The 14,817-nt window shown below is 38.6% G+C and overlaps 1 protein-coding gene across 1 annotated transcript in view; it reads right to left on the bottom strand.

The window, feature by feature from the left end:
* Positions 1–14,817, bottom strand: part of TASOR2 (transcription activation suppressor family member 2) — a 57,444-nt gene that overhangs the window by 39,009 nt on the left and 3,618 nt on the right. Inside the window, exons 2-4 of the mRNA XM_056114552.1 lie at positions 2,842–2,987; positions 2,268–2,363; positions 790–862 (exon numbers count right to left, since the gene is read on the bottom strand). Of these exons, the coding sequence (XP_055970527.1) occupies positions 790–862; positions 2,268–2,363; positions 2,842–2,987 (315 nt within the window). The remainder of the gene's footprint in view (positions 1–789; positions 863–2,267; positions 2,364–2,841; positions 2,988–14,817) is intronic.

Below are 14,817 nucleotides of genomic sequence, written 5' to 3'. Positions count from 1 at the left end.
AAATCTTACCATATCTCAAACTTAATTCAATAAAAAAACAACGTCCATTTACTGAAAGCTTATTTCTCAGCTAATGAGCATTTCATATACTCAGGAAATTTTTACAACAAAGCCCAATAGGTAGTTTTGTTTTTTTTTGCAAATGAGGAAAGAAGACACAGAAATTTAGTTTTAATCCATATTCTTAACCATAAAATTACCTTCCTCAATTCATCAACTTCTCTACCAACTTCTTTTCCTGTTGTTCTGTGAATATCAAGGTAGTGAAAGATTAACACTACCTTACATTTGATTTTCTTGCTTATCCTTCACATTCCACAGTTGCCAAGCTTGGTCAGTTCTACCAATGATTCTCTATTCTTACCACTGTTATGACAGCTCAGAAGAGTCCTCATTAGTTCTGGATGACTGTGCTCTTGGCACTGAAAGATACTGCACCTTTTCTAGATCTTTCAACCAGTTTTTAAGTTTTGATCACGTAGTTCCTACTGAAAAAAACTAATCTCAAGGCTTATTTGTAAGTTCTGGTTCTAAAGATTCTTTACCTAATGGAATTTTTTTTTTCTGCCTGGGCTAAACCTGGCTCTGAGCTCAGAAACTACTCCCAATGGTGCTCAGGTATGGTAGTGGGTGCCAGCTTTTAAGCCCAGGTTAGTAACAGCAAAGCAAGCGCCCTGCCCACTGCACTGTATCTCTACCCTGTAAGTGAATTTAAATACAAGCATTGAGTAAAATTAACCAAATCCCACACCATCTTGTAAACAGATTCATTTTTTCTAAAAGACCTACCTTTTGCTGGGTCACCCAATGTGGTAATATCACTGCTGCTGACACAAAGTCCATGCTGACATACTAATTTTGCCTAAAAAAAAAAAAAAAAAAAAAAAAAAAAGAAAGGCAACTTTGAAATAGTGCTATAGTAAGTAAACTTAGAAAGATCCAGAAATCTGTACATGTATTCATGGCACAAAACAAGTTGAGGTTAAAATCAAGTTGAGGTTAAAGGCAATCATATTTTGTATAGTGGTTTAAAGTTTTTGCAAAATTTTACCAGCTCTCATTAAGAAAAATATCAGCAAAATCAAATTATACCAGTTCACAGAGAATTTCTCCCAGATGTTTACAAAGCTTTGTAAACCAGTGTTTACACTGTTTACAGGGTATGGTAGTGGGTGCCAGCTTTTAAGCCCAGGTTAGTCACAGCAAAGCAAGCGCCCTGCCCACTGTACTGTATCTCTACCCTGTAAGTGAATTTAAATATAGGCATTGAGTAAAATTAACTAAACTAACAAAGCTTTGTAAACACTGAATCTGAACAAGCTACTCACCCCATATATTCATAATGTATCTTATTTGAAAGGAAATGATTAAGTTCATGATATTCTATATAGTTTTCATGTTGCAGTGAACTCATTATTCTTTGAGCATGTCTACCCTTCTTGATAAATTATGAACTCAACCAAAACACTACCTGTGAATTGCTTAAGGTTTGATTACAGATCTTTACTATTGCTAAAATTGTACAAAATGTAAAATGTACCTAGCAAGCCAACATGCCCTACCCACAGGAGTAGTTCCTAACTATCATACCGATGATAGGAATAGAGAATCAGCAGAACTGACCAAACTTGACAACTATAGGACATGAGAAATAAGAAAAACAAATCAAAGGAACAAGTAAAAATATAAATGCTTCATCTTCAGAGAGAGAGGCATGAAACATTTCCAAGAAACTATAATGTTCAAAGTGTACATCTTCATTCTTTTTTTCTCTCTCTCCTGTGTCCAGGATTACTCCTGGCTCTCCTCTCAGATCTGGGTCATTCCTGGGGGGTAGTTGGAATCGGCCACACGTTAAGTCAAGCACCTTACCAGCTTTACTACCTTCTCCAGTCCTGCAAAGCATACCTCTAATACCCCAACCACATATATGAAGTTCTGGAAAACAAAGTATCTCTGTAAACAATGATCTGGAACAAAGAAATATCTTTGTACTACTTTAAAGGCATTATTGATACTTCAAAAACCTTGTTTAAATCCAAATTTCACCATGACTAAAGAGGCCCTATGAAAGTTGTGGAAATAAAAATCTGTTTCTTGATTAGCTTTCACTGTCATTACAAGCCACCAAATCTAAGTAACGTATAAAGACTGCTAAAACAATCTTACAAATATACAGAATTGAAACACCAATACCTAAGATGAGTGATAGCAACTAATTTTGTACATTAAGACCACATTAGTTTTCTATAACCTAATTCCCTCACCTGTTCTTCAGTTTCAAACAGAAGAAATCCATAAGTTTCTTGAAGTTCTTCCTGAGTATAGTTTCTTGCTTTTTTCACTTGGTAAAAAGTTTTGTACTATATAAAGAGAGAACCAGAAGTTTATAAATGTATTCTGTCTTGCAAGTTAATTTTAAGAACTATTTCCTGAATTCTTCCTGCTAAAAGACTAATAAAACATATTGTTTTTCTATTCCCAATGCAGATACTTTCCAAGTGACTATCTCCAATGACTTTTTTTTTTTGGTAGGAGGGCTGGAGCGATAGCACAGCAGGTAGGGCGTTCGCCTTACAAGCGGCCAACATGGCCAACCCGAGTTCGATTCCTCCGCCCCTCTCGGAGAGCCCGGCAAGCTACTGAGAGTATTCGATATGCCAGACACAGTAACAACAAAGTCTCCAATGGAGACATTACTGGGCCCGCTCGAGCAAATCGACGATCAACGGGAGGGCCTTTACCTTACCTTACCTTAGAACTAGGCTTATATACCAAAATGATGAGTTCTTTTAAAAGGAAAATAAAACTAACACACAGGGTGTGTACCAAGCACCTCACCTCATTTAAGAAAATGTCATTTTTCACCAAAGTCACTTGACTGTACTGAAAACCATGCTCAGATGCAGAGTCCAAGTAAGAAGTATGGAGAATTGAAACTGCCCTCTGGAAGAGAGAGTCTGAACTCAAGGGCACTGTCTCAAAAACTGTAAAACACAAACAAAAATAATGCAACTGTTTAAAATAACAAAAGGATGGGGTTCAAAGTGGCATACTAAATTATCAATCAATACCTCATCTCTTTCCTTACTGGGTAACATTTAAAATATGCTTTTGCTATCAGACCTGACCTAATCATAACTTAAAAAAAAATTTTGTGAAAAAAAAAGATGAATCACAAAGAAGGGAGAATTACTTTTAAGGCAAAAGTGGCACATAACCTATCAGGTCCCTTACATCCTCTGGCTTAAAGCTGTGGCATATCTGCAGCTGCTGAAGCCAAGCTGGTGGCCAGCACTCACTCACTCACTCAGACTGTATTTCTCCTGAGAATTCTTTACCCAAGACCTTGATACAGTTCCCCCTTTCCTATCATCTCACTGACTCCCCTCTCATTGGCTTTCATTCTTCTGGGTCTCTTTTTAGGGGACTCCTATTGCATATTCTATAAATACGTGAGAAAACATCCTAATCTTTAAGGTTTCCTCACTAGCCATAAGGAATCTATTGAACTTACTTCTTCTAGGGGGTATTACAAATTTACTTTTTCATTTTTCAAATTTGTTTTGTTTTTAGGTCAGACCTGGCTCTCTGTGCAGGGATCATTCCTGGCAGTGCTCAGGGGGCCATACGAGATGTTGGGGCTCTTGTCAGCTGGGTGCCAGGCAAATGCCCTATCTGCTGTACTGTTGCTCTGGTCCCTGTGTTTTTGTTTTATAAAAATATTATGTTATTAGTATTTTGGAAAGTTTATTTTTCCCTGAAGCCATATGCCCATGTTATCTCAGGGATCCTGAAATGCCTTCCCAGGAGAGGCCTTTCTCCTAACAGAATTACTGAGTAGATGCAACAGTTTTTTCAGCAAGCATGTATATATATTATTTTTTTTTATAAAGGAGTCTAGTTTATCTATTTATTTATCTATGCTTTTTGGGTCACACCTGACGATGCACAGGGGTTACTTCTGGCACTGCACTCAGGAATTACTCCTGGCAATGCTCAAGGAACCATATGGGATGCTGGGAACTGAACCCAGATTGGCTGCGTGCAAGGCAGACACCCTACCCGCTGTGCTATTGCCTCAACCCCCAAGCCTGTATATTTTTTAGTTTTACAAAAGTCTTCACTTAAGGAACTGAGTCAAATGAATATTCATTCTATTTAGTCACTTAAATTATTTACTTCCTCTTTTATAAGTTGGGAGGAGGGGAGAAATGACTTATTTATAAATTATAAAGGGTATTTACATATTAATAGTTTATGTAGCAATGCAAATTTTAGTCATATGTGTCATTTTTTTTATCAGAACTAGGTCAACTGCAATAAAATTAAAGTTAAAAAATTTAAAAAATAGCATTTCAATTAAAAGCAACTTACAAACAACAGATACCTAAGAAACAAGTGAAAACAGGTATTTTAGTACATTTAATTTGGACTAAACTCTCCTAACTCTTCAAGATAACTTTTAAATGTTCTAATAAACAAAACTCCCTGATCCAAAGTATAAGATTATACAGTGTAAGGAAGGAAAAGTTATGATGAATATTCCATCTGATCTATGATGTGTTTTACTCCACTTTTTGTTTTATTTTTTCCTTATTTAACCAGTGCTGTGAGAAACGAGGATACAGTAAAGAGTTTCAAATGTTAAAATGTTAGTGATGACAATCAAATATAATTCAAACCAATAAGTTTATTCATTTGCACCCCACTGGTTCCCCATTCCTGCCAGAAGTGATGAGCACAGAGGTAGGAACACCCTGAGCAACACTTCTGTGGCTTAAACACCAAAACAAAATCATAAAAAGCACTGTTTACTTAACAATGTGTAATCTTGGGCTGGAGTGATAGCACAGCAGGTAGGGCGTTTGCCTTGTATGTGGCCGACCAGGGTTCGATTCCCAGCATCCCATATGGTACCCTGAGCACCACCAGGAATGATTCCTGAGTTGCAAAGCCAGGAGTACCCACCCCCCCACCATGAATCGCTGGGTGTATCCACAATAAAAAAGGCCCCCCCCCAAAAAAAAAACTCAATGTGTAATCTTTTTGGTAACACACTAATGAAACTAATCTTGGGGGAAAAAAAAATCCCTGGCCTGCTCTTTAAGATCATGTTCTCCCAAGCAAACATGTATCTTCCTTGCTTATCTATGTCTCTGCTTTTTTCCACTCTGGAACTTTCTCTCCCCTCAAATTTTTCTAAGTAAGTGTCAATAAAAACTACTTTGTTTATATAAAAATAAATAAATCCCCTATCAGTATTTCCTATAAACAGATTGTAACCTATATCCATTAATACACACTATATGCTTTATCTAATCTAAATAGGGCATTTGATAGCTATTAAAGAGGCCATTTCTTGTTTAATACTAAGATGTATTAACATTTACTTTTAAGATGTTAAAGAATTGTCAGTTAAAGATAAATATAACTTTTTCGAACACCATTTGGCATTATCTAACAAAAAATAATGTATAATAAACCAACTTATTTCTGGGAAGCCATATTTGTATCAGGGTATTCGGTGCACCAGCATCTAGAACAGCAAAAACACTGGAAATAACTGAAAGTCACCAGTAAGAAAACACCTTGCAACCAGTAACTAAAAACAACAAATCTATATAAACTGCATAAGAAGATACCTCTTACCTATACTACTGAATAAATAATATGCATTACATGTGTTCTGGCAAAAATACTTTTAAAAAGTGTGTATCTGAAAAGTGTACAGAAAAGTAACTAGAAAGGTAGGGAAACTTTTTTAGTTTTGCGTTTTGGGGTCACACCCAGCAAGTGTTTGGGGCTACTTCTGACTTAGTGTTTCGGTCACAGCCTGTGGGCTTGGGTGATCATGTAGTGCCAAGGCGCAAATCCAGGTCTCCCACATGTAAGGCACGCACTCACCCCACAGAGTTGTCTCTCTGTTTTTAAGTCAATGTTTATTGAAACTCAGAAGTAGATAAAGGGGGAATTTAAGACTTCTTACCTTATATATGTTACAACAATGTGGGTCTTTCTTACTTAAGAATGTTATTCCTTCTATTTAAAATATCTTATTCAAAAATGAAATTAGTAAGTTGAAAAAATATAGAGGAAATCTCACATTTTTTCCTTGGGTCTGCACCTTTTATGATACAACTGAAAAACGTAATCACCTATCAATTTTGGACTAATGATTCTAAGTAATTTGTAACTATTGGAAATATATTTTTAAAAGATGTTATGTGAACTAAATTTACAATTTGCAATTGTACTGTTCTACTTGAAATAAGCAATAACTTATAAAATTTAGTTTAATACCTACTCTTTTCTGATATGAACCCTGTCTCACTCTTCTCTAAAAGAGAAGGGAGCTGGGAAGATGGTCTTAATTCATTTTCACCAAGTATACCCTCAGAATTCTTGACACAGTCCTGTTCTCTGTTAATGTCATAAATGCTAAAATGAAAAAAAAATCATAAAATAAATGGCTCTCTTTATAAGACATCTATTATATAAATAAATGTTTTACATTGGATACCGTTCTGCAATGTTTATCTCTTTTAAGAAAGCTCCAGAGTTAAGGGGCAAATGTTTTATAAGAAGCAATACACTTAATTTGAAAAGCTTTTTCTTCAGTATTTGTTAGGTTCTAAGAAAAATTGTTCACTTAAATAAATTATAGGAAATAGTTTTACCTGATTGGAAATAAAATCTTTCAAATCTTTGAAAGTAGATATTACAGAACCACACCAACATTCTACTGGTTAGAAATAACAAAATAATACAGACAAAACTAAAATTTCCCTATTCCCAAATTTGTAGGCAGGGTTCATCCATCCATTAAAATTATTAGTGGTGAGTATCAGTATCTCTCTATGGAGTTTATCAAGCACACGAAAAATAGGCCCTACACATAAAAAAATTTCAGACTAGAAAAGAAGGACAAATCTTTAAAGCCAGAATTATAAATGTGGAGGAGGATCTAGACTATGATATGGTGGGTGCACAATAGCATAACCAATTTCATTGATAGCAGATATTTCAAGAGAGGCATAAGAGACTTCTGAAATCAAAGTATTCAAATGATATGAATGGTCAAGAAAACAACAGGAACAGATGCAAAAGTAGAGCTATGAAACATTATGTAATTTAAGTCGTTCGCTATTTGAGGAATTCAGTATGAAATACAAAAAAAAAAGTGACACCCCCGCCCTCCCCCCCCCCCCCCCCCCCCCCCCCGTAGAACCCAAGAGTAAGTCCTGAACATGGCCAGGTGTGGCCCGAAAACAACAAAGAATCTTGAATATACCCACACAATTCTGCCTCTAATCTTATTTGGATAAAAAGATGTACTTTTTGTTTTCAGTTCTGGGGACGGAATCCAAGGCTCAAACATGCAAGCTCTAATACTGAGCTTGTACTGAGCTACCTCCCTGGCCCTAACTAGGTTTACTCTTAGAACACCAGAAAGTTAATGTCAATGCTACAGTTTATGCTGTTATTTATTGTGTCTATGGTTTGGATCACAACTAGTGGTTCTTAGGGGCTACTCTCAGCTGATACTCAGGGGTCAATCCAGGCAGTGCTCCTGGAGGTGACCATAAGGTGCTGGGAATGAAACCCAGGGACTAACACATGCTAGACAAGTACTCTTCCACTTCTTCCACTGAGACACATCTCTCACCTACTACTCCTTTGCTTTGTCACCTTGCTAGCGGTTGTTAAAACACAGATCTAAAAATGTTCAAGTGGAGGTGGTGGGAGGGATGCTGGGACCACTGGTGGTGGAAAATGGGAACTGGTGGAGGGATGGGTACTCGATCACTGTAAAACTGAAATGCAAGCACGAAAGTTTGTAAGTCTGTAACTGTTCTTCACGGAAATTCACTAGTAAAAAATTTAAAAAACAATAAAAAAATGTTCAAAACCATCCCAGTTTGTAGAAGTTAATGACCTGCTTATAAAACCTACAGAAGTAGTCAAAGGTCCAAAACAATTGTGAAAAAGAATGAATCTAGAGGACTCACCGTCTTTTGAAAATTATGACAAAGGCAGGGCAGAAGTGGATATAGTGGGTAGGGCATTTACTCTCTATTGGCCACTGGGGTTGATCCCAGAAACCCCCTACAGTTCCCCACAAGCCCTCCAGGAATGATCCCTGAATGCAGAGCCAAGAGTAAGCCCTAGCACAACTGGGTGTGCCTCAAAAAAAATTACTACAAAGGTAAAGTGGCCAAAACAGAGTTGTGTTGATGTGCAGGTAACATAAATAAAACAAAAGAAGAGCAGAGAGTATAGAAACCGATTTTCAGCAACACTGCCAACATAACAGGGAACAACAAGTGATGTCTTAACAACAAAAAACGGGGGAAACCCCAACATGAACTCTGGAATGAAGCAGGAGAACCTCACAGACTGTCACCATAAGTGACTATATAATTCTTCCATACTATAGCTCATCCAAATTTTTATTGTTAGAGCTTTTAAAGAATTGTGTACTATTATTTTTATACTAAATTTAAGAACCAAAGACTTCCCTCAATAAAAGCAGGTTATTGAATAAATACAGAAAAAAGGCATAATTTGTTTAAAGAAAAGCAGATTACCAAATAGAAAACACACATGTATTAAAAAAAATCCACACATATAGAATTATTTAAAGAACCTACATCACAACAAGTGATCATCTTCTGAACAACACTACTAAACCATGATACTATACTGTTTATCTGAATACCCTTCAACCACTCAGGAACTATTAGTTTCATGAATACAGGGGATCTGTCTGTTTCAGGACTATAATCTTGTGCCCAAGGAAATACCTGGTATAGAGCAAGATTCCAACAAACATTTATGTGATTAGCTTTCCAGATGAGTTTCATTCCTTTCTTAAAAATCCTTCAGTGAAAGCCAGAGCTAAAGTACAGTGGGTAGAACACGACTTGCCTCGCACACAGCTGACCGGGATTCAATCCCCAGCACATCCCTACAGTCTCCTGAGCCAGCCCTGAGCAGAGCCAGGAGTAAGCCCTGTGCACTGCTGGGTAACAAAAACAACAAAAACCCTTCCTGGCTTCTTAGACCACAAGGTAAATGTTCCTTCTGGCCCCCACTTACTCCCTCCCACCTCTTATATTCAACTCTTTCCCCCTCAGTTATTGCTGAGCCCCCAGCCTCACTGGTTGTCAGCTGCAAAGCTCTTTCTTCTTTTCAAACCTTCAAACATGTTATTTCTTTTACCCATTCTGACCATGGTTTAGCTCCCATTTCAGAGTTTATCCCCAGTCTCTGGTCATACTATCTGAAGAAGCGTGTTCTTAACATCATTCATTGGGACACACAATTATTTATCCACTGACAAAGTTTCTGTCTTGCTCACTAGCATGTAAGATCCATAGAGGCACATAATATTAGCCCAGTCCAGCCAAGTGTCAGTATCCAGCAGAACCCTAGTATCAGAACAAATACAAATACTAAGTATTCTTGCCAAGTTACCTACAGTGATCTAAGTATAGGAAGTTTAGCTCTTTAAAAAAAATAATCTAAACAAATAAATCTAAATTTAATTATATTAAAATATATCTAAAGTGGCATTTCCATATGTGAAAAACAATAAAAGGCCCATAAAACAAAGCATCCCTACTAAAAAGAACAGAAGTCATTATAGAATGAGAAATATGTGAAAATTTTCAACTAAAATTTATATATGTATGTCGTACCATGTGCAAAAAGGTAAATGTTTTCAAGATAATCATGTGCTAAAGGTACAATTATCAAGGGGGCCTTAATGAGGAAGTGCAAAATCCACCCGGGATCACAGGTGCTTCAAGAGCTGACCTACTGCGCAGTGCGCACCCAGAAAAAAACAGAAGGACGGGGCGCGCCCCCCATCCCCGCCTTCCTCAGGGACCACTGGTGCAGGGAAAATCTCTCAGGGCCCCCAAGTCCCTCACGTCTGCAGTACCACAGGCGCCGTGAGTGCGGCCCAGGAGAGCCATGACCCGTGAGGCGGCAGAGGACGGTGATTCCCGGAGACCCGCAGCGGTGGTGGTGGGGGATGGGCAGCGGTAGGTGAGTGGAGGGGCCTGGAGCCCCCTCCTCACCTCATAGTGCCTGGGGGAGAGGGCTGTGCCTCTGTCCTTGCCCCTGCGGGCCCCCTCCCGCAGCCGAAGCCAGTGCAGCGGACACGAGCGCGGGCCGGCAGCTTTTGAAAGTCAACGTGGCACGTGGTGGTGCGCACGCGGTCAGGTACACAGCAGCTGGTAGGAACGGCCCTCAGGGCCACAGGGGAGAGCTTACTGTTTCCAAGGTCAGCTGCTACCCGCTAGCCGCTAGCCACCAGCTGGGCTAAGACTGTTACTTCACTCCAAAACTTTTTTTTTAACGGTTATTTGTTTTTGCTTTCTGGGTCCCACCGGGAGATGTTTAGGGGCTACTACTGGCTCTGTGCTCAGGGATCACTGTAGCAAAAGGCAAGCATCCTATCCTACCCGCTGTACTACTGCTACAGCCCCCACTCCAAATCAGTTTCATTGAGGGTCTTGCTGGCAAGCATTCAAAGCCTTTTGCAAAAATGTCAGGCTACTTATTATATACCTAAAATTCAACTATCAGCAACTTTTTAAATCGCTGTTCTTTAAATAAAAAATAACTATCCAAAAATAAAACAAAACAAAGAAAACAAAAGACAACCTTTAAACGCTAGACTACAAATAAATAAATAAATAAATAAGCACCAGACTGCAAATTCCAGGTCTAACCTGACCAGGAGACCTCAAGTTATTCTAACTCACTGCCCCCAGAAAGCTTGCTTTCTCCCCACTGCGCAAATACAGATAGGTATGGTTCCATGAGGGAGACCTTACTGAATAAGTCTTTGAATATTAGATCGTCTCCTGGGTTTGGAATAAGAATGTTTCCCCCCCCCAAAAAAAGAATGTTTTCCCCACTCCACTAAATGACTGAGCTCTAACCAAACTTACCAAACAAAACCAAATTGAAGGCATATGGGGAGATAAAACATTTGGTCTGATCTTAGTTCATCTCTATTTTTGACTGATATTTTAAGCAAGGAATCTAAGATAACCACATGCATTTCCATATGCTAGAGGAAACCATGAGATCCTGGGAATAATCACTATTATGTTGTAAATACAGAAAACATTAAAAAAAAAAAACCTCTGAACTCAAAGGGCAGATTCTTATATTTGTGGTTTCAGATACATACATATACACACACAGATATGGATCACTTAAAACAGTATGTTCACTGTGGGCATTCAGTATAATCAAGAAAAGAGAATACCTTTTAAAAAATATTTGGGGGGGTGGGCATGAAGGATGAGGGGCTTGAAGGGCTGAAGCACAGCCATCTCCGAAGCACCATGGCATGGCTCTGTACAAGGCAATGGCTGTCTCAAACTGATGCAATAAGCCAATTACAGGGATTACACCTGGCTCATGCACTCAGGAACTACTACTCCTCATGGTGCTCAGGGGAGGGATGCTGGGAACTGAACCCAGATCAGTCAAGTGCAAGGCAAATGCCCTACCCCTAGCCCTACCCCTATCGTTCCAGTCCCAGAACAGCTACATTCTAAGACTCACTTCTGATTCTTTTGATAACTATACAAAAGAGAAAGTGACACTTAATCTGCACAATAACAAAGATAATGCTTAAATTGCCACCACCCCAGCTACATTCCACCTCAAGTCTGTTCACTTACAGGGACTGAGACGGGAAACAGGGGGAAGCAGGTGCTTCAACTGCGTGGGGCAGGTCTCAGGAGTGGGGGGTCCTGAATCCTCTTTCTCCTAATGAGGAAGCAGGTGTACATCAAAGGCTGTATTTCATGGTTCCAAAGAGGATAGTGAAACACTGAGTAAGTAGTTCTCCAATTAAGAGTTATTAAAATCTTACTAAAGGAAAAGAGAAAATATGCCCCAGACACAAAAAACAAATTTGAAAAAAGGTCAAGTGAGTTAATAAAAGCACATTCTTTTCTAAAGGTGATAAAATGGATCACTATTTAGAACAAAAAGTGTTAAATACTGGAAATGAGGAAGATCACAAAATAAGGTAAAGTATTTCAAAATTATGAATCACCAATTTATACTTGTAAGTTTGAAAAATAAAAAAAAAGTTTACAACCATTATCTAAATGGAAGAAGCACCTGAATAAACCAATAATGATAAAAAAAAAATCTCAAGAGTAGTTATAGTTTGGGGCTGGAGCAATAGCACAGTGGGCAGGGCGTTTGCCTTGCAGCAGCTGACCAGGGTTCAATTCCCAGCATCCCATATGGTCCCCTGAGCACCGCCAGGGGTAATTCCTGAGTGCAGAGCCAGGAGTAACACCTGTGCATTGCCAGGTGTGACCCCCCCCTCCAAAGGCCCTCCCGTTGATCATCGATTTGCTCGAGCGGGCCCAGTAACATCTTCATTGGAGACTTTGTTGTTACTGTGTCTGGCATATCAAATACTCTCGGTAGCTTGCCGGGCTCTCCGAGAGGGGCGGAGGAATCGAACTCGGGTTGGCCATGTTGGCTGCGTGCAAGGCAAACGCCCTACCCACTGTGCTATCGCTCCAGGCCCCCCCTCCAAAAAAAAGCAAAAATAAATAAATAAAAGCAGGCCTTTTTTTTTAAAAAAAAAAAGAGTAGTTAATAGTTCTATACCTTTTCTCAAAAGGCCCGGTTACAGAGTTTTATCATTAAATTTTAACTTTTCACTTATCAGATCATCAAAATTCACAAATTTGGCAGTGCATTAAATGTGGGAAGCTATGAAAAATAAAGTGAAAACAAAAGACCAAAAGAAAATATTTATCATGTACACTACAAAAAGATATCAATACATTAAGGAACATAAGTAGACAATATCAGAGTTCAGAAATTATGAATACCCAAAAAGGGCAGTTAAAAACATTAACTTATAGATATAAGCCACAGAATTCCAAATAAAATGGAAATATTTACAGTTAAATAGCAATAAGTTAAGGACTAAAAGAAAGACAGCCAGAGAAAAGGAATCGATGACAGCTGACCTCTCAAAATTATGTTAAGTCAAAACACTTGAATGAGGCAGTCAATTTAATAAAAAAAAAAAATCTTCAATAAAAGTCATTCCAAAGATGTACTTATTTCAGCAAAAGGAAAATGGCCCAGATGAGTCATCTAAGAGTTTTAGAGGGTTGGAGAGTCCATTGCAGGCATTTGCCTTGCACACGGTTGATCCTACAGTTTAATCCCCAGCACAGCATAAGGTCCAAGATTTGTCAGGAGACATCACTTAGCAAAGACAGAAGCAAGCCCTGAGCACAGCACCAGCACCCACCACCTCCCCTCAAAACAAAAGCAATGTAAAAATAAAGTAGCAAACACATGGAAAATATAAATAAGCATCAACTGCAAATAGTAATAAAGTCTCCAAACGTCTCCAACTTACTGGAAAGTATTTTAAATTATAAGATAATAAAATGTGTCATGAAAGTGTTGGGTAAAGTTTCTAAAGTTCTTGAACACAGAAGAGGAAGATAAATGCGGGGCTGGAGCAATAGCACAGCGGGTAGGGCGTTTGCCTTGCACGAGGCCAACATGGCCAACACAGGTTCGATTCCCAGCATCCCATATGGTCCCCCGAGCACCACCAGGAGCAATTCCTGAGTGCATGAGCCAGGAGTAACACCTGAGCATTGCCGGGTGTAACCCAAAAAGCAAAAAAAAAAAAAGAAAAGAAAAAAAAAGTCAAGAATGCATGATTTTTCTAAAATAATGATAAAAACACCATATAGTTTACAGGATGATGACTGAAGCTAAAAAAATCAATATATAAACAGAAGAGACAAATGTACAACAGCCACGACAAGTGTAAAATAAGAACAATTGCAATAAGTGTAAATATACTATATATGCCAGTTAAAGGTATTTAACATTGCATTTAAAAATTCCAAATGCTGTTAATTTTATTTAGGGTTTTTTGGCCACAAAAAACTCTCAGGGATCATTCCTGGTTGTGCTGAGGGATCAAGGCAGTCTGGGGGTAGACCTGAGGTTGGCCACCTGCAAGGTACTTAACCCCTTGTACACTCTCTCTGGCCCCATGTTTTCTACTTATTTTATTTTGGGGTGGGGTATTGGTGATAGATGTTATGGTACATACCATTTACTCATTTACAGAAAGACAAAAATAATGACAATTTTATTTGCCTAGTTTTAACATTTTAACATGTGATAGCACAGCGGTAGGGCATTTGCCTTGCACGCAGCCAACATGGCCGACCCGAGTTCGATTCCTCCGCCCCTCTAGGAGAGCCCGGCAAGCTATCCATGATGTATTCGATATGCCAAACACAGTAACAACAAAGTCTCCAATGGAGACGTTACTGGGCCCGCTCGAGCAAATCGACGAACAACGGGAGGGCCTTTACCTTTACCTTACCTAGTTTTAACATTTTAACATGCTGTAATCCAAATACACAAATTTAAAGGATCTTCAATAGTCTTAAGTGTAAAGGCCCTAAGAGATTATAATTTTTAATTTTAATGTAGGAGTATTGCTATTTATTCAGCCTCTGATTAGGCTGATTGAATTGGGCATGAACTCCACCTTGCTTTTTAAAAAAAAAATTTTATTTATTGAATCACCGTGAGAGCAGTTACAAAGCTTTCGGGTTTAAGTCTCAGTCATACAATGATGAAAACCCATCCCTTCACCAGTGTCCATTTTCCACCACCAAAAACCCCAGTATACCCATCCTTCACCCTCCCCCTACCTGTGGGGCAGATAATTTCCCTATTACTCTCTACTTTGATTACATTCAATATTTCGAC

The sequence above is a fragment of the Sorex fumeus genome, unplaced genomic scaffold (genome assembly GCF_029834395.1).
Source record: "Sorex fumeus unplaced genomic scaffold, SorFum_2.1 ptg000026l, whole genome shotgun sequence".
Classification (NCBI taxonomy): Eukaryota; Metazoa; Chordata; class Mammalia; order Eulipotyphla; family Soricidae; genus Sorex; species Sorex fumeus.
This window is presented reverse-complemented; position numbering and strand designations above follow the sequence as displayed.